Source organism: Homalodisca vitripennis, chromosome 4 (assembly GCF_021130785.1).
Source record: "Homalodisca vitripennis isolate AUS2020 chromosome 4, UT_GWSS_2.1, whole genome shotgun sequence".
NCBI classification, from domain to species: domain Eukaryota; kingdom Metazoa; phylum Arthropoda; class Insecta; order Hemiptera; family Cicadellidae; genus Homalodisca; species Homalodisca vitripennis.
Genome location: NC_060210.1, coordinates 90,161,809 through 90,182,149, shown reverse-complemented (window position 1 = coordinate 90,182,149; position 20,341 = coordinate 90,161,809). Strand labels below are relative to the sequence as shown.

Below are 20,341 nucleotides of genomic sequence, written 5' to 3'. Positions count from 1 at the left end.
CAACATGTTGAAGCCACGAAAAACATGTATTATCTTATTATCTTTCAAAGCAATGTTGTGTAGTTTTCTAAATATATATATCTAAATATATATACAACAATACAGAAGTATATAATTAATTGTATCGTTATACTTGTGACATGTATACTATTTATTTTTTTATGTTGGTATTGACAATGAGTTGTTAGTATTGTCTTTTATATTAATAACTATAATTATTCATATTTTGATAACTGGTAGCTCAAATCGTAGATAAAATTTTAAGAGTTCATAATCATTATTTTCCAAAAAATTTTAATAAGTCTTTTAGTTTTAAAATATTTTTTAAACAAAGGCGTAGATAATTTTGTCATCTGCTCCATAGTTCAAGGCTAAAATATTGGCTAACCTGTTTTCGGCAACCATTTCGTCGATCGCTCCTTCTACAACCCATTGAAATTGAGCACGTGTGTGAGTTGAGTTTGTGGTACATTATTATTATTCTTAAATGTGTTGTTTATTATTAAGAGTTTGTTCATAGTTCATCTTTTGTTTCAATTAGTGCTAGTCAACGATCTATATAAACCTTTCGAAATGAATCAAGAGAAACTAAAGAAACTACAAGCCCAAGTAAGGATTGGAGGGAAAGGTACCCCTCGAAGAAAGAAGAAGGTTGTTCATGCGACTGCTGCAACAGACGATAAAAAGCTACAAAGCTCACTAAAGAAACTATCAGTTAACACCATACCAGGGATTGAGGAGGTAAATATGATTAAAGATGATGGAACTGTAATTCACTTCAATAACCCTAAAGCTCAGGCATCATTGGCTGCCAACACTTTTGCCATCACAGGCCATGGTGAGAACAAGCAAATCACAGAAATGTTACCTGGTATTTTAAGTCAGTTAGGACCCGAAGGGTTAACACAGTTGAAGCGCCTGGCTACCAGTGTTGCAAGTAGTGGGGCAGGTGGTAAAACTACCATTGAAGAAGATGATGAAGTTCCGGAATTGGTCGAAAACTTCGACGAAGCCAGCAAGGAAGAGGTTCCAGTTAATGTAACAACTGAGAAAGATGCCTCTGGAGAAGGAAAAGAGAACAAGGATCCAGTACAGTCTGAGTCTGAATCCAAAGAAAAGGCTGCCTAAAGTTTAAGAGCTGTCTGTCATCTTTGCTTCAATATCAACAGAGGTAAGATAATTGTTATTTTAACAGTTAACTGTATGTTAAAATGGTAACCATAGCCTTATTAGGCTAGGACTGAAATTTATAATTCTCATCTCATTGTTAATATAGGCCTACTTCATAATGAATAAGTAATGTCAGTTGTAAAGTAAAATACATCATTAGTTTTTTTAACCCTTCGAGTGTTGTGTGTGAGCTATATGTAATGATTTGTATTTCTTTTATATTTATCGCCGAAATAGATAACGAAACCTTTGGACACGAATATCTGAGGCTACTGCTTGATGCATGACTGACAGACAACGCCTTGAGAGGCCAGTACTACCTAAAACCGCCAAGACCCATTTGTACGCTTTTACAATGCTTAACCCTTTCAGGGACCAAATATGAGATGTTGCAAAATTTTTTCACATATATCTCCTTGTGACCAGTCAAAAGTGCCAGGCTAAAATTGGCGATTTTGCAGTCTCTTAGATTAAAATTTATAACTTTTCATAAAAATTAGAGAATTACCTAAAAGATGCACCAAATTACTCGTATAGATATATACTATCAATAAAAAAATATATACATGTAGTTTTAAGTAATTTATAATTTAAAAAAAAATAATGTTTTAATGGATTACATACAAAAAATTTTATTGTTTTTTTTTTTGTAAATAACTAAAAAAGGAAAAATAATTTTACTGTGAGAAGCTATGTTATTATATTGTACATTTAGAAAGGAACAACCATACAAAATTTTGTGTTATTTCTCTCATAAATAAATTTTTTATGACATATTTTGTATAAATACGCATAATTGTACTTCGCAACATTTTATAAATGATAAACCAACTGACTCTTACACTGCAAGAAATTTAAAATAAATATTCACATTATGGATGTACCGGTAAACAGATGATTGTAGGATCCATAAACAGTTTCAATACAGTTAAAAACACTATTTACCAAGAAATATTTACACAATTTTATTTGAAATTTATTTACACTTTTTCTATTTACAAATATGCTACTTACAATTTCACTCCCGTGAGATCGCAAATTGTCAGTCATTGTAACTAGGCTACTACACACTAAGCAGGTAACTACTAATATTTACAACTACAAAATAAGGTACTTTGGGATTATACCGACCACACCCAGACATGAATCGTTATTTCACATTTCGTTTCTACTGATTACTAGATTAGCGTAGAACAATATTTCGTCAATATAAAACAGGAATTGTCTTATCGCAAACCCCTCCCCATCCTCAGACAGAGGTCAAAGTCGAGCGTCTAGTAGATAACGTGATTGCAGAGTCTCGCCGCCCGTTCAGCTGGTGCATCGCTTTGTTGTACTTCCGTGTTTTACCTCTACATTTCTCCAAACACAAAAATTCAACAAAAACAAACATTTACCAAACTAAACTCTTTATTTAAAAAACACTCAAAACTTGTTTTTATTCTTGATCACATTCCGCCACCCAAAATGCGAGTGCCTCCGGCCATCAGCGCGGGCTTCGGCAGCACTGCCCCGCGCTGATGTCGACGAAAGAAAAACATCCCTCGAGATAGTACCTATCAGTAAAATATCAAATTCTAGAGGGGCTAATCAGAAATATAAATTGAATTGTAATGGAAAGGTAATTATGTACCGTGCAAATCACGTGATGCCGCGCGGCCTGCCGTAATCAGGATTCTCGAGAAAGATAAGATAACAGCGACAACAATACCGATCACAATACCTGGAAATGCTTGTAAGTTTGTAATTTTGTAATTGAAGAGTTGTTTTTTTCGTTCTATCATGTTTGTTTCTATAAATTTCTATTTTTGTGTTCTTCATACTGGTGTGGTCGGTATAATCCCAAAGTACCCAAAATAAAATAATGAAGAAGAATCCAGCATACAATAATACGACTACACTAAAGCATAAAGAATTAACAACAATAGATCGAGTCAGCTGATAATGTCACGTGACAATTACGAAATAAATATGCATAGACCTCCATAATAAAAATGATATTCATATTAATTATCTACAAATATACCAGGGAATAAAAAAAACATAAAACTTTAAACATTTGACGTCGTATTTATTTAAGAAAACGACGAATATCAAGGCGGCAATATATATAAGGCGGCTTTTCGCGTATGTCACAGACGGCAATATATTGCCGCCTGGCACTTTTCAGACGCGATCTATGACGGCAATATATTGCCGCCTGGCCCGGAAATGGTTAATGTGTACAATGTCAATTTAGATTTGCTTTATGTGTACACCTTAGATTTTATGTCAATTAAATGATTTCTCTGTTGTCGTTTCAGATAGGTTAATGTAAATATAGTACTATTTTAATAATTTACTAATAATGTGGTAATTACCATTAAAAAACAAGAGTGTCCACTCTCTTAGGAAACTGGCTAATTTTAACACAACAACAGTAATAAACCTGAAATCTTCCAGTAGAACTGGGATAATTACAAAATCAATTATTTCAACTTGTGTTAAGTGACGTGGTCTATGAACTGTGAATGATGATTGAAATATGTTCGTAAGCGTCAAGTGATGCCAGTTCATCCAAAGTTACCAACAAGCCCACTATACAGATAACAATCCATTGGACCATGAAGTCAGCCAATCAATCGTTTCATGCCTCGGCTACTATACAAGAGGTATGTTCTAAGTGGCAGAGAGCCCCCCCAACCTCTAACGTCTGTAGTGGCCAGTGTTAAGCATTCTCCATGTGTACAATACAAACATTAAACTTGTAATACTTTAAGTCGCCGCTCAAATGCTCATCGTCCACCACTTACCACTTATCATAGGTTAATAGAAAGAAAGTGATGTGATGTTTTGATATCACAGTCAAATCTAAGGGTAGGGTACAATAAGCGGACCCGGTTTTTATATCGAAATTGGTATACGATATTACTTAACCCTTAGCACGCCGTAGACGGAATAATCCGCGATGTTTTTAGGTCTTGTAACACCAAAGACGAAATAATCCGCCGATCGATAAAAATATATTTAATTACTGTTTTTGAAGTTTATAAGCTCAATATATAAGCCACAGTACTAAGTAATGTACTGGCTTGACCAAATAATCCAGTTGCAGCTGTCAGCTGGCCGCAGTAGGTAAGCAATAAATTGTTTTCTTGCTGGCAGCTGTTCTCCCACTCCCGTCTGTACGCCGATGACGATACTATCCGCCATTACCGACTGTCAATGGAGCACGCATTGTGCCTTTGGGAAGTGTTCTTGCATTGTCATTCCTTATACAAACAGTTGTAAAAAGTTATTGTTACCATGTTTTCGGTGTTATAATCAAGTTTTTATTGTTTCTTTTCTGTTGTGTAATTATGGCTGATCACCCAGACGATTCTGATTATGACGATTTTGTTGCTAAAGTTTTGAATGCTACGTTTTCTAGTGCTTATAATGATGTGGATGAAGATGATATTAGTGATATTCTTTTAAACAATTATACTGACAGTGACGATAATGAGGATGTTTTCATATTTTACATCACACGTATGATTACTCTGTAACCTGAATTTGATTTTTATTTATATATTCCATTGTTATGAAAAAATATAATTATTTTAATGCAAGTATTACATTATTGTAAATGTTTTTTGTGTGTTATTAGTCATTAGGAATGAATAAAAAAATTAGCTTTAAGGAATTTTCATTTTTTCACCTTAAATGAGTGTAATCTGAAAAAATGCTAAATTTAAATCGGCGTTCAAAGGGTTAATCATAACCATCGATGATATAATCAATCGATACTGATGAATTATTTTGAACTATTAACTTAAATAATTATATCAACAGCTGTAAACACTTTCAAATAATACACGTAGGGTAATATTTCAATTTTACATAAGTAATTTTAATTATTAAAAATGGAAGTCAATTTTAGAAAACTACACAACATTGCTTTGAAAGATAATATACATGTTTTTCGAGGCTTCAACATGTTGAACTCGTACTGAAAAACGCATTATGTAAAATTTGTGGGAAAGAAACAACTGTAACTGTGAGAGGAGCAAATATGGTCGTCTTCAGTTTTCCTAATTTTTGTTATAATAATTTGTTTGATCACTGTAAATATTAAATTCATATTTTAATTTAAAACATGATTGTTATTGAGGACTATAGATACTTTTATATCGATTGATAGTCTAGGATTTGAGATGTGGATATTAAGTATCGATGACTACATTCTTCGATATAAAAAACCGGGTTCGCTTATCGTATCCTACCCAAATCTAATCCTTGATTGAACTAGCTACATTAACACTGGCAAAAAGTTGCACAAATTTTGTGTTGTACAGTAAACGCTAGTCTAATTGGACACGATAACTGCTGCAAACTTATCTTGGTCACATTATGTGACAGTAGTAGGGCAAATTCTCTCGCTTCTTTACTTGCCAGTGTAAACTCAGCATATGTTGTAATCATCTGCAGACAAATAACCGGCCAACAGGTTTTGCTGACAACTTACGCACATCAGTTTTAGTCAGCAGAGGAGCATAGGCTGGACAACGGCTGGTGAAAACCTTATCAGTTCTCCAATCAAGTATTTATCTAATTGACTTCTTCAAACATGTGACGACTGATCGATAGTATGGCGATCAGTTAACACATTATTTTACTTTCTGGATGAAACAATGTAGATAAATTAATATATAGGCCTACTACGTATTTTAGCAAATAATATTTTAATTATAATTAGTATTTTCTATATTCATTTTGGTGCATCGTTGAGAGTCAGCTGTGTCTATTTGTAATAATAACTGATCGGCAGTATAAAAATTATATTTTACTAAAATTAAAATTTTAAGTATTTAGAAACATGCAGTATCAAAATAACGTGATTTATGAATAATATTTTACTTGAAGTTTGTACTTTACCATGTCCATATTTTTAACGCCTGAGTGTCTGCTGGTTTTATTCTCAGAGGTCAACCGGTTAGAAGTAAAAAGATGAACGTTAATTTTTTTAATTTGATAACTGTGTGTTTTACCTTGAGTTCAACATACATTGTATATAAATATATGTCCATACATTTTTACTCATATTTAATATATTCCTGAAATTCATTCTATAAGCTACCATTTGTATTATTTGAAAGGAGAATGTAGAGAATATGACTTGCAATTTTAAAAATGTATTCATTTCGCTGAATCTGAAAATTCTATTTAAGTAGCTAGATTTTCTTGGGCTTGTTTTTTCCAAAAGGTTAAACTTAGTTAAAAGCAGAGTTCAGATGAAAGTTTTTGTTTGTATTCATATTGGCCATTTCCCACTGATACATTTACTTCAAAACTAAACCAAATCTGTTGATAAAACAATTTTGAAACTTATAAATAAAGTTAAGAATTATTTTTGTTAAACAGCAGATCAATTGCTCTTTGGTTGTTTTCTTATCGTGCCTTGGTGGTCCAGTATCTTTCTGTAAATTAGTATGTTTCAGTGTATCGGTGTATAGGTCTCCATATATTGGTGTTTTATGAATTCTTTGGGCTATAAGGATATCAGATAATGATGATTTGTTTTTACTGTCACTATCAATTTTCACAACCCAACTAACATTCCACCGGTTTATAATCATCCAGACTACGTGACAACAAATCTGACAAAGAAATATCATCATGCACTTTATTTGCCTATATGTCACTTTCATCATCAGAAAATAATTTCATCATCCAATGGTTCACGTATATCATTTAAACAACTAAGATCGTCCATTTCACAACATAACAATCAATTATAAACAACTAGCCAACATAATAACCTAGTAACAGTAACAGTAACCACAAAGAACATCAAGGCCGTGCAGCCCGTAACCAGCTGCGTAGTCCGTCAGCTGTATACCAATTAATAATAACAATTCAGAACATCCTCCCAGTTTCACCGTTAAATACTGTATATTTTCCAAAAATATTATTTCATATGTGTTTACGTTTAAATGTTCTTTTTTTCTATTTTTATCCAGAGGAATAAATATCCATAACAAGCATTTTTTATTTTTACTGTAGAGTAAAAATAAATTAATAACTCAATGAACATGTTAAAAATATTCAATTATACATCATTATCTGTTAAAGGTACTATGTACAGATGCATGTAACAGTCGTTCTCAAGATTGGGAAATACTGTAGACTACCTCAAACGTAAACAATAAAAACTATGCTGCCAACCAACATAAGCACAGTTATGAAGCTGCCCCGGCCTCTACTATGGGTTATAAATTACTACTCTCTTAAGTCATGTCTTTTTTTATCTCATTATGTGTGACATAAGTATGATATAAATACTTATATAAGTATATGTATTTGTATTTTTTAGTTATATCCATCCATTCCTAAACAAATCATCAACATTGTTAATGAAATAAAGACAAGGTTTTAATAATTTTACTCTTAAGCTGTATCTGAGTGGTGTCTGTATATAATAAAATATATTGTCTAGTATTATATCATATTTCTGTTACATTGGTAATTGTTGGTTTATTGAAATGATTAATATAAATATGTATTATTGGTCCTAAATACCGGAAAGTTTAACTTAGTAAAGTGTACTTGATATTTAATTGTAAACAAGTAAAATAAAAAAATTTATTTTATATATATATATATATATATATATATATATATATATAGTTTTTTTAGGCATGAAATGATAGTTTGAGCCTAAAATGAAATTAATGAACAATGATTTATCAAGGTATGAACTATATTAGTACAAAGCCTAATATTATAATAAATAACAATAATCATAGTGGGAAAAACACGCTACATTTGCGCTCACTGTGGAGGAGCTTTGTGCGCTGCAAATAAACCTGGCAGTAGCCTATAGCAGCACTGTGGTAAACTCTGCATTGAAAGGGTTAAAACTAGGAAATGGGCTATAATTAAAACAGGGTTAAGTCAATAAGCAACCTGCACAACAAATCCAAGTTTTCAGTTTGTCAAAAATTGCATCATAACTTTATAAAGTTATGAAGATACTTTATTTTGTATCATCATTTACCAAAGTGCCGTCTCCTGATTTGTCACATCAGATCGTAGTTGATAAGAGTCCATCCCGATCGCCATCATTCTTATAAATTTAAATTGCTGAATGCCCAATTCACAACATCTCGAGACAAATTTAAAATTAATAAAATATCTTTATTAAAACGAATTCCTACCATATCAACTGAACGAAAATCGCAGTAACTTGAGATTGCAGCTACGAAAACGCAATTGGGTTTCTAATGACCAGGTAAAACTTCACCACATGCTTTTGTAATAGTTCTTTAGTTGACCGTCAGATTGTAGTAGCAATTAAACAGCAGTTCAAATTCTACTAAAGGCCATTGTGTATAATCTTACAGCTATCAGGCATTGTGTAGTAAAGCAGCTGTTAGAAAAGGAAAGTGATAACACGGTTGTGGCAGTTGAACGCAAAGTGGAATCCAGTCAAGGGGTCAGGGAAACTTTTTTAACATTTAGTTAAGAAATTAAATTGTTTCATACTTATATGGGTTGTCAAATTATAGTCATTTTTCTTTATCATCCCTGAGACAAATCCAATTTATGAAAATATCCAAATGATACGCCAACAAGCAGTCAATATGTCCAGTATAAAAATGTGTCTTTTATATGGTATTGCATTTTTCTCTTAATGATTACAAATAGGTTACAATATATATCTATATAATCTTGAATGATGTATTTCAAAGTATTCATACAGTGTCACTTGTCATAACAACAAATATAGTATATATGGAAAAAAACAAGTTTAGCTCTAAAGTGAAGCACAGTATTGGGAGTACCAATTAAATATTTTTTAGGGATTGAGGTGAGGGCTTAGGAAACTTAAAGTATAACCCTAGTTGAGTTTATTACTTAGTAAGCAGGAAAGATTTTTCTCCATTGTATTTGGATAGCTCAGATAGAGAATTAAATTATGTCTTACATCTTCTTTATTTCATTGTTTTTGTTTCAGAGAGCTTAGAGTGCTAGCCCAAAGGGTCATCTACCATCCGATTGGACTTCTTACAATTTTCATCAACTGTTAATATTGTATATCTGCAGGCGATTGTCAGCTCATCTCTGTAGCATAATCAATTATTTTGTTCTTTTTATTAACAAATAAAATCTGTTTAATTTTATATGTGTGTTGGTCAGTAATCAATCACAATAAAAATATGTACCATAAAATAGGGTAATAGTTGTTACTTAATATTACCCTGATAAAATAAATTTTTGTCCTGATTGTAATATAATCAACCAATAAATGCATTTATTGGATTTTTAAGTAGAAAAATACTTGGCCTGCTCCTTATCTTCTAGACATGTAGGCCTAAATTAACTAGGGTTAAATTTAAGTTTTTCTCCATAATATAGAGAATAAGGAAAAATACATTTAATATATATAAAGTTTAATAACAATAAATTTAAAAATACTATATCATGATGAATAAATTAAAAGGTAAAAGAAAAGTGTTTTTAGTAGAGCTACATTGAAGTTTGCTGTACTTCAAAGCGAAAGACCACTTTTGTTTTTTCTCTTAAGGTTATAAATAATGTAGTGTAAATTTTTTAAGTTTAGGGGTTCCATTTTGAAAAGATATAGCGTACCAAATTGGCCAACTGACAGACGAGATATCTATAAGAATATTTTTATACAAAGTTTCAACTTCTGTGACATTTTTTTGGGCAGTTATCTATAATATAGATATATTCATGAGAGGGGGTGGGTTTGGGCTCTGGGGGTCATTTTCATTGAAGTTACACATAAATTTTCTTTAGGAGTTAAACCATGAGGACAGTTACAATGGGCTGTTTTTGTATACAAAATCTACCAAAAAGCTCTTTAGGAAATAATGTGTACTGAATATCCAAATACAGATATAAGATCCAAGAACCATAAAAAACAACCAACTATGGTATCTGGTTCAGTGGTGAGTTAGTTGTTTAGGATTGAATACAGTTAAACAGAAATAGACTTCTGTTGAAAGTTACGGCAGTATTAAATATAAACCTTACACAGCCAGTTGAAAATCTATTGCTTCAATAGTAGCCTACAGTGTGGAAAGTATGAAGGCTGAATTTTTTCAGAATTCCTATAGTATGTCGGTTACATAAAATAAAGTTGTACGTTCTCGTATTGTTTCTTGCAATAGCTGAAATTTTCTGCGTGCAATTCTCACCCACAACTTATTGCTGGTAGGCCACAAAACACCCTATTTGTATTTTAAGCTTAACTGTTTAGTCAAAGTAAGTTGCATTTTTATCCATGAAGAGGCATTAAGTTTAGTTTATATCAACACCCTCTCATGCATGTAAACTAAAATAATACGCCAACTTCTAACTGATAAGGATTTTTGTTGTGATAAAGAGTTGCATTAATGAAGAGAGTATTTTTCTGAACAAGAGTTATTTCATTCAGTTATGAATTTTTTATTGAATAATATTTTTTAGTTATAAGTTTTTCTTAATACCTTCAACATCTATTCTCGGTAGCTAAGTAATATAAACTTCTCATACTAGATGTCCGGTTGTGAGCCTTTGAAGAGAGAGAGAGAGTACTTTTTGTTTATCAATTTTATTGATATTAGTTTAGGATATTGCCACATTTAAAATTAAATCATTAATATTAGTTGTTTAACCCATTAGCCACTTAATATGCCTGTGCCTAACCTACTTGTACAAATACAATTAAATATGTAAACAAATATAAGGGTTCAGCACAACTCTCACCAAAAATTCAATTTTATTACCATTTGGTTGACTTAGCTATTTTTGTAGCTAATGAAACAGGTTATAATAGAATTTAGTTCATAAGCATGTAAAGTATATACAAACATTTTTTGAAAGCAAGAAATTTGTTTTAATACAAAACATTGTTATAATCATAATGTTTGGTGCAGTTAAATTAAAAATTTAATACTTTATATGGAAAATTTTATTTTATTCATTTATCTCTATTTTTGTCAATTGTACGTAGATTTTTGTAAAACGCAACATTTGTGTTCTTATTTAAATCCAAACAAATAGGCAAAAAAAGACACAAGATTTTTATAAAACTCACAAAAAATTCAATTTTTTGTGCTTTGGTTGACTGAGCTATGAAACAACCTAGAATGTAATCTCATTTTTGAGAAAATACGATAAAACTCAGAAGGCTCTGCTGTGTTTGAAAAATTCAAATTTTACCACCGTAATAACAACAAGACAGAACATCCACTAGTACTGTGTTTCCTGAAACCACAGATTATACTGCAGGAACATATGTCAGTGAAATCCAAAATTAAACACTGATGGATTACCGACATTTCAATTACGCAAGTGGTTAGAAAAGTCCAAATATGTATTATATGTACCTTGATTCATGTTGTTTTTCTGTAGTTATTACATATTTATATTATGTATAGTATGTGTTCTTTTATTTCATTTTAATACTTTAACTTTCATTATTTGAGCCCATAATGATGTTTAAGAATATATTTAATAACGTGTATCGTCATCACGGTATAGCCTCGTGATAGATGTTTTGTTACCACATCGGCCATCACGAGACGGTACCGTGATAAGTGGTTGGTGGGTAAACAAGAATTAGGTGACAGATGATAGTTTTATTTGTAATAAAAACAATCAAATACAAAATGATAGATATACTAAACACAACGGTTCTGTGGTGTAATAGTAGCATTATCGCCTGGCAAGTGAGAAGTTTGGGAGCGCAAATACATTTATTCATCAATTTGTATTAATCGTATATGGGTAGGAGGGACTTGTGCAATATAACATGGACTCTCAAACACAATAATTGCTTTACTTTTTAATTTATTCAAACTAAATTTCATACAGAAGTAGTACCTACTTGCATACGCCTTAGATAAGTTCGTTAAAGTCTTCAATGAGAATTCCAATAAGAAATTCTAAGCCTAAGGCCATTCACATTTGTGTAAACATTTTATTGAGACTAAATTAAATTTTATTGCACATCAAATGTGACAATTTTTACACTTTTTGTCTCATCAGGTTTCAAGATGGTGACTGTTTCATGTTTACAAAAGGACTATCACAGACTACCTCAGTCATCGAGGACTATAAAGCAAAACAGTGAAGGTGTCTAAAATTGTGTGATTTTTTATTACTGTTATTCCTAAATGAGATTTTCATTATGAAAATCACTGTTTGAGGAGTATACAATAACATTGAATATAGTTACAAACGTAATATCTATCTAATTGGAACAAAGCAATGTTTAAATTTATAGGAACTACTCTATGGTACTATAAATCAATTTTAAAGTTCCTACATTTAAAAAACTATTACTAGTATATTAACATTCTAAAGATTAAAAACTTAATGCCTTCAGTGTTACAAACTTACATTAACTGTTACTACTTTTTCACGATCATTACTTGTCCGACCATAAATATTTTTTACAATCACAATCATGAGAGAATTCTCTTTAATGTTTTATTTTTAAATATATATTAACTCAGTTTTTAAGAAAATTTTTTACTAACTACCTAATCGTGAGATATTGGCAGGCGGTATGAATCAGCGACTCGCTCTTTTGCCAAGTTGTGCATATCCCAAGTGAAAAATTTGGAATGCTGCACAGTCCCCAGCTACACAGAGAGGTGTTGGCTCTGACCCGAAGTCGACAAGAGTCCTGACATCATGGAGGACTCCAGGTTATCAACTGGCTTCTTTCTCACAGTTCCCTCGACACTTCAAGACCCACCTCCCCTTCGCTCTTGGATCTATGTAAGGTAATCTACGTGGCTCGTAATCCTTTAGATGTGGTGGTTTCCTACTTCCACCACAACTGCTACCTTGCAGTCCACGGCTACACTGGAGATTTCCAGAAATACTGGCACTACTTCCAAGATGACCTATTGGTGTACTCTCCATACTGGGAACATCTGAAGCAAGCTTGGGTCAAACGCAACCACCCCAATCTTTTATTCCTCTTTTATGAAGATCTCCTCAAGGATTGGAAACATACGGAAAATAAGTGCTTTCCTCAGGAATCCTCTGAACGATGATCAAGTCCTGAAATTGTCAAACCACCTTCAGATAGACAATTTCCGTAACAACGTTCCCCTCTATCTCGACGTTCCTATCACAGGCCTCACAAGAGACAAGGAACAAGGGCTCATCAGAAAAGGAAAAGTCAAAGGAAACGGTGAATTCACGGAAGAATTGGAAGCAGAAGCTAACAAATGGGTGACAGAAAACCTGGCCCTCACAGACCTTTGTTTTCTGTGCAAATAACATGATTACAAATTAATTTGCAAAGTTTGATATTTGGTGATGATTGCTACAAATGAAATCTATCAAATGCTCCAGAAGATTTATTTCTTTGTTATTATCTTTGTTGGATATGAAGTTAAAGATAAAAAATAACACGTAATTGTGTTATAATTACTTTGTTCATGCAATTTTTAATCAGGTAAGAATCACATATGTTGAATATAAAAGCTTAATTTCTAATCCTTTTACCATGTCGTACAATTTTTACTATATACTTATATTTCCACATTACTTGTGTTTTATCACAAAAAAAGAAATTTTATTTAGTTAATAACACATATTTTAAGAATAGACTGTAGTAAATTGACTTAAAAAATCCTCCCACTATAAAAAACCATGTTAAACCTGATGCACTTTTACAACCATACGATTGTAGCATTAAGGGAGATATCTAAGATTAAAGATACAATTAATACACATCCAAACTCTGTATACTTTTTGAATATTTGAACGTTGAATGCATATAAATGATAGAATCTTTACACATCTTCCATAATTCTATGACTAAAAATAAGGTCTCAAGAGTGCATGGAGTTTAACATTGTTCTACGTAGTTACAATCAAGATGGCTGCTAATTCATCTGTCTCTTAAATTTAATGAAAATACTAAATAGATTTGGTGTTAAGGAAATATTGTTTTTATCTGACCTTGAAAAAAATCTTGCTTGTTTGACCAGTTTGATAAATAATTTTTACTTTAATTAATTTTTTTATTTAATTGTCTGAATATTTGTTGTATGCTTTTATTCATAGATACATTTTACTGTTTTGGTTTACTTAAGAAAAAGTTTGGATGAACTGGAGAGATTGTTTGCCAGATTTGGAGGTGCTGTCACAAGATATACAGATATCCTAATCAACTGCTTTCCCCTTACATTCACATGTGTTTAATTCCTAGAGTCAAGCTTAATACCTTTAAACAAAGAACCTGTAACCATTCCTGTACATAACTCATGTACTATAATGAATAATATTTTGTTCAATTTAAAACTGCTATCCTGATGAATTATGTTCCAAACTGTGAATAATCACAACAAAGATCACTGAATAGTGCATTCAGATCAGGTAAACAAAGAAATATGGCCAAGGAAGGTGTTTGGTTTGTAAATTAACATCTAATTAAGATTGCTCCTGGCCATTCAATTAACTCAACTAGAAATGTCCGATGTAGCTCGAGCCTTTGTTGAACTTGCAGTTCCGGGAATGGAAGCAGCGGGAGAATCCTTCTCTTCCTTGTCTCTTGATTTACATTGTTTAAAAATATGTACTTGTATTAGTTTTAGAGGAGTAATAATGTTAAGAACATTTTATTATATTCTAATAAAGGAGTTCAGGAGTTTTTCACTCTACCTGTAAAAGTTGGAAAAAGATGTAAGAACAAGAATTTAAAAATTTTGAAGTTGTGGGCAACAGCTTTTAAAAATTATACTAGGCATGAGAAGTACCATAGAACAAAATTACTTAATAGATGATTGTTATTAGAAAATGTTTACTCATGAAGGTGATCTGTAGAGATCATCACAGACAGAAAGCAGAACAAGTAATTGTATTATAATTGCTTTGTTCATGTAATTTTTACACAGGTAAGAATCAGAAATGTTGAATTAAATGCTTAATTTCTCAGCCTTTACCTTCATAATCAGATAAAAAGTTTTCTGTGTATTTATATTTCCACATTTTTCATGTTTTGGTGTAACAAAATTAAACAAAATTTATTTGCTTAGTGACACATACATGAAGACTTAGCTGTAGAGAATTGACTTGAATTTTCCTCTTATAAAACAATGTTAAACCCACACTTTTACTCCATTATGAATATAGCATGAGAGATGTCTTAATATTAAAGATATAATAAACCTTACAAAAGTTTGAAAAATATATGCAAATTGTTAAACTTGTTACGTTTATTTGTTTACTTGGGAATTTTCTTAAATAGTTTTATTTTGATGGCCAAATATACAGAATTTAAGTTACAAGATATCGCTATTGCAAGTCAAATAGAGACGTCATTGATACGCTTAATAAAAGCCAGTTGAGTTAAAACTGGATTAAGTTTCTTTCAATGGTACAAATGTACTTTTACTGTATGTATGTTTAAATGTACCATAAGATGCAAAGTGATAGTGTTGACTCACAACCGTGTATTATTTTACTCTTATTGTTCTCTGTGCTGTTTTATGAGAGCCATAAAAGAATGGTGTGATATCTAGTTACAAGCAATTTTATTGTTCATAGACTGAGCTAGTGAAAATTTGCATAATTAATGGATCTAACAGGGCCTTCTTAAAAATATTTTGTCTGATTGTGTGATAACTTTTGATAGAAAGGTCCTAGGGGCTTAAAAACTTGTTACATAGGTTCATCTTGCTTCAGTGTAGCACACTATCTATTGTGGGGTAAAAACATCAAAGGGCAGTCCGTCCATCTGTGTGATGGAAAACAGATGGTTGTAAAGTTTAAGATATGACAGACTTTATTACTATAGGTATATGATTACCACAAGGATGCCTATGATACTAGTTTGATAAATGTCAGTAAGGATTTACAACAATTAATGTTAGCTCAAGATAGGACCTTACATAAAGCCTCCAAGTGGTTTAAGGCTAACTTTTTATTTTTAAATAAGGAAAAGACTGAAAATATTGTTTTTTCTTTACAAGGTACAATGTATTATACTTTTTCACCTTTTAAATTGTTAGGAATTTAGTAATCTGAGCTGGGAGTCACATGTACAAAATTTTAGCAAAAAGCTTGCTAGAGCACTTTACTCATTGAGGCAACTAAAATGTTTACCTATTTGGTCTTACTGTGAACCAATTTTCAGTTTTAAATGACCTTACCTTGTCAGTACATATTTTGTTCTTTAATACAGGTGGAAAACTAAGGTATTTATCAACAAATGTAACTTAGGTATTTATCAACTGTACATAGTTATACCACAAGAATTAAGGGTAAGCTTAACCTCATAAGTGTAGGATTATAGTTAACACAGAAGAGTCATACATTTATGGAGTTGAAACTTTTTAATAAATTACCTGAAAAGAAATGGATGGTTAATTTAAACAGGTTTGAAAACGTAATGAGGAACAAAGTGAATAAAAATGCCTTTTATTCTAAAGATTATGTCCTGTGATATTAATTATATAAACTTTTAAATAATTTGATCAACCAATTTTTTTTAATAACTAGTTTAGCTGTAGAGTTTTAACATGGGGTTTTACATTAGGTTAGTAGTGTGTTATTTATTGGTTGTTGTTTATTATCAAATTTTTATTTATATATGTGTTATTTTTATGGACAAAATAGCATAGTTAAAGTAAGATATAAATTTTGATTTTTAATGGTTTCATGACAAATGTCAATTACATATAAGTTAATGTTTAAAGACAAATAAATGGATCTTGATTTCTGAAGACACTATTCTAGGCAGATACAAACACTTGATGAGTATTTATTATTTATATATATATATATCATGTATGACAGTTCAAAAGTTACTTAACTTATATATATATATATATATATACTTTTGAACTGTCATACATGAGGTCCATGCTCAGTGCCTCTCATTGTTTATTCGAGTAATCAACATAAAAACTCCTGTACTGTGTAGTTTCCTATAAACTATAACATTATTGGTTAACTTAACATGTTTCATAGAGCTTTGTCTGAAATCAACCAATCCATTAAGGTAGCATCTTCACAATATACTCTGTTGATTAGGTATTATGTAAACACCTAGGTATATGTATGTTATTCGTTCCGTGCAGACCTATACTCTTAAGTTCAGTTTTAATAATTAGTGTTTTTTTTTTATTAAATGCATTGTTCAGTACTTATTTCTTAGTTAACGGCTGGTGTTGTTACTGGCCCGAGATGACGTCACCGACTCGCAGCCCCTTCTCCAACCCCTTCAAGATAAGAAGACGCGGCTCTTTATTCTCTCCGCAGGCGGCGTATTGGACACACGCTGCTGCCCGCATTCCACCCCAATACATGAACAGTTTCACGTTTATACAGCTCTATTTTGTTTTTATGTATTTCAAGTCAATATAGTTACTTTATTTACCCTCTCGGAGTGAATCATTCCCCTTGTTGTCCACCGCTCTCCATCTACAAGACCTACACAAGACTTCTGGTGATCCTGGACTCCCCGCTGCCCTGGCCGAGGACCTCGCCGACCCCGTTCTACGAGACTCCCCCCAAGGTACATCACCAGTCGTTTTTATTTCGGCTATACCGCGGTTACGGCTCTTCCTCAAAGAACGTACATTTGGTCCTTCGAGCCGGATCAGCTGGTCCTATACGAACGCTTCAGTTTCATGCAAAAAACAGTCCACTAAGTTTTAACATTTAATTTGAGTTCAAATCAAAACTCAACCGCTTCATGAAACAAACCTGATTAGCATTAAAAATAAAATTAGCATTTAAGCTAAGTTTCGTGAACTGAACTATAGAGCCAGACAGACAGGTACAGAACTGCAGGTTATGTTTATTGATTGCGCTGCTTATCTGCCGCTATGTGATTGTCGCTCAGCTGATCGAGTATTTCTGTCCGCCGATCGGACGCTCTTATCTATTTTGAGCAACTTATCAGTCAGCTGTTTCTATTTAAATCTAATAATTTTCTATCACTGAGGGAATCATTCTTATTTTCTTAATCACTCACTATCTAATATTATTTCTGTGTCAATGTTTTGTTTGAAGATTACTTGTTTTATTTTTGTCAAGGTTTACTAAATTAGTTTGTAAGCAGGTTAATTTAGTAAATAAGGATTCTGTCTTATGTAGGGTGTATTTCACATTTTGTATTTAATTAGTGTTTGAAAATATGGCTACTAAAAAACTAGAACAATGTGTGAAAAAGAGAGAAAGGTATTTTCAAAAGTTACAGCTGTGTTTTGATTTAATCAAGGAACTTCCAGGTGAAACTAATGATTTTGTCGCTAGGTATTCAAATTTAAAGTCTTTGTACTCAGACTTTGAAGCCCTTTCAGAACAGATGGATAATCTTAATCTTGAATTAGATGACCCCAAGGACACTGTAGATACTAGTTCCGCCTTCAAGCAGTTTGATACCATGTACTATAAATGTAAAGCCACCTATGATGTTATTGTAGCTACTAAGACTAAAACTGTCGATGTAGATCTCTCACAAGCCTCACTTGTAAAACCTAAGCTTCCGCAAATAGATATAAGTAAGTTTGGTGGACAGTTAGAGCAGTTTAATTCCTTCAGATCTCTGTATGATAATTTAATCCACAATACCTCCATGGCCCCTATTGAAAAGTTTAGTTATTTAAAAAGCTTACTGGAAGGCCCTGCTTTGTGCATTGTTGAAGCCATACCCTTTGATCCAGCTAACTACACTCTAGCCTATGACACTCTAGTGGAACGCTACACTAATCCACGCCTCCTAGCTAGTTTTTATCTTAATAAAATACTTGATCAACAACCTGTAAAGACCCCTAGTCTAAGTAGCCTAAGACAGATCGTAGATGTGTTTCACATAAATGTTCAAGCATTGAAAAGTCTTAATATCAGTGACTTGTCTGGTTTTATGCTCTTGCAACTAGCTTTACGCCTCTTAGACAATAATACTAGAAAAGCGTTTGAACTAGAAGTGAAATCCAAACAGTTTCCTATATTGGAAGACCTTATGGAGTTTCTTTGCGCTCAGTGTACCGTCTATGAACTCACCAAAGAAACACACAAAGCTAGTGTAGTTACGTCAAGACCACCCGCACCCCTTCCCCGCAAGGCGTTGTTCTCAGCTCAACACGGTGTTTCACATTCAGAGAAGACTAACTCGTCGCCCTGCCTCTCAGTGTCCTATGTGTAAAAATAACCATCAACTTTACCGCTGTGACCAGTTTATTGCTTTGCCCTTACATGAACGTTATAATTCTGTGCGCTCATTTAAACGATGTTTTTCATGTCTTGGGTCACACCATGTGTCTGCGTGTACTTCAAATGCGAGTTGTAGATTTTGTAAAAGTAAGAAACATCACTCTCTACTCCATGACAAGCGGGTCTCCACTCCGCCGCCCGTCCACTCAGACGCACCTCACTCTCACATCTCTACACCTGCGTCACCCCCCTCAGTAGTCGGCGCTTCCGCCGCCGCGCCTACACCTCAGACAACCGCACCCGTTCAAACACTGTCCTGTCAGTCTCAGCGAACTAACACAAGAAATGTTGCTTTGTTAGGCACCGCTCAAGTACTCATTCAAGACGATTTAGGTCATTGGCAAACGTGCAGAGCTGTCATTGACGGAGGTAGTCAAATCAACTTTGTCACTCAATCATTAGCTCAGACTTTACGACTACCTATCAAAAGGTGTAATGTTAACATTTCAGGCATTGGTCATCAATGTGGCATAAACACAAAAGGCCTCGTTACTTGCAACATAGCCTCTCGCTACAACAGCGACGTCCAACTACAGTTGGATGCAGTTATCATTTCTAAGATAGCATCTAATCTTCCTACAGCCCCGCTTTCAGAATCTCTAAGGCAGAGATTCAATTCTTTGAATCTAGCAGACCCTGAATTTAATCATCCTGCTAAAGTTGACATTCTCTTTGGAGCTCAAGCTTTCACAGACATGCTTACCAATGAACTTTCCATCATCAAAGGGCAGCCTACCGCGCTGCACACAATATTTGGTTGGGTTCTCATGGGTGATGTCCCCATGGAATCACCTTCTCACCAACGAAACTCTCTCTTTGTTACATCGTCTCTAAGCACTGATCGACTCCTTGAACAATTCTGGGAAATGGAAGAAATCAATTTTCCAAAACCCCTCAGTCCCGCTGATCAGTTCTGTGAAGATCATTATCTATCAACCATCTCTAGAGACGAAAC

General features: G+C 33.0%; 1 protein-coding gene and 1 pseudogene across 1 annotated transcript; both read left to right on the top strand.

The window, feature by feature from the left end:
- The first annotated feature begins 245 nt into the window (after window positions 1–245).
- LOC124359742 (transcription factor BTF3 homolog 4-like) lies at window positions 246–9,314 on the top strand. The gene is made up of 2 exons (XM_046812740.1): window positions 246–1,171; window positions 9,149–9,314. Exon 1 carries the CDS (start codon window positions 574–576, stop codon window positions 1,126–1,128), a length of 555 nt encoding a protein of 184 aa, XP_046668696.1. The 5' UTR covers window positions 246–573; the 3' UTR covers window positions 1,129–1,171; window positions 9,149–9,314.
- Window positions 9,315–10,088: 774 nt separating this feature from the next.
- LOC124361115 lies at window positions 10,089–13,504 on the top strand (annotated as a pseudogene).
- The last annotated feature ends 6,837 nt before the right edge of the window (window positions 13,505–20,341 follow it).

Excerpts from the sequence above, each read along its gene's own strand:
- LOC124359742 (XM_046812740.1), top strand. The coding sequence starts at position 574 with ATGAATCAAGAGAAACTAAAGAAACTACAAGCCCAAGTAAGGATTGGA.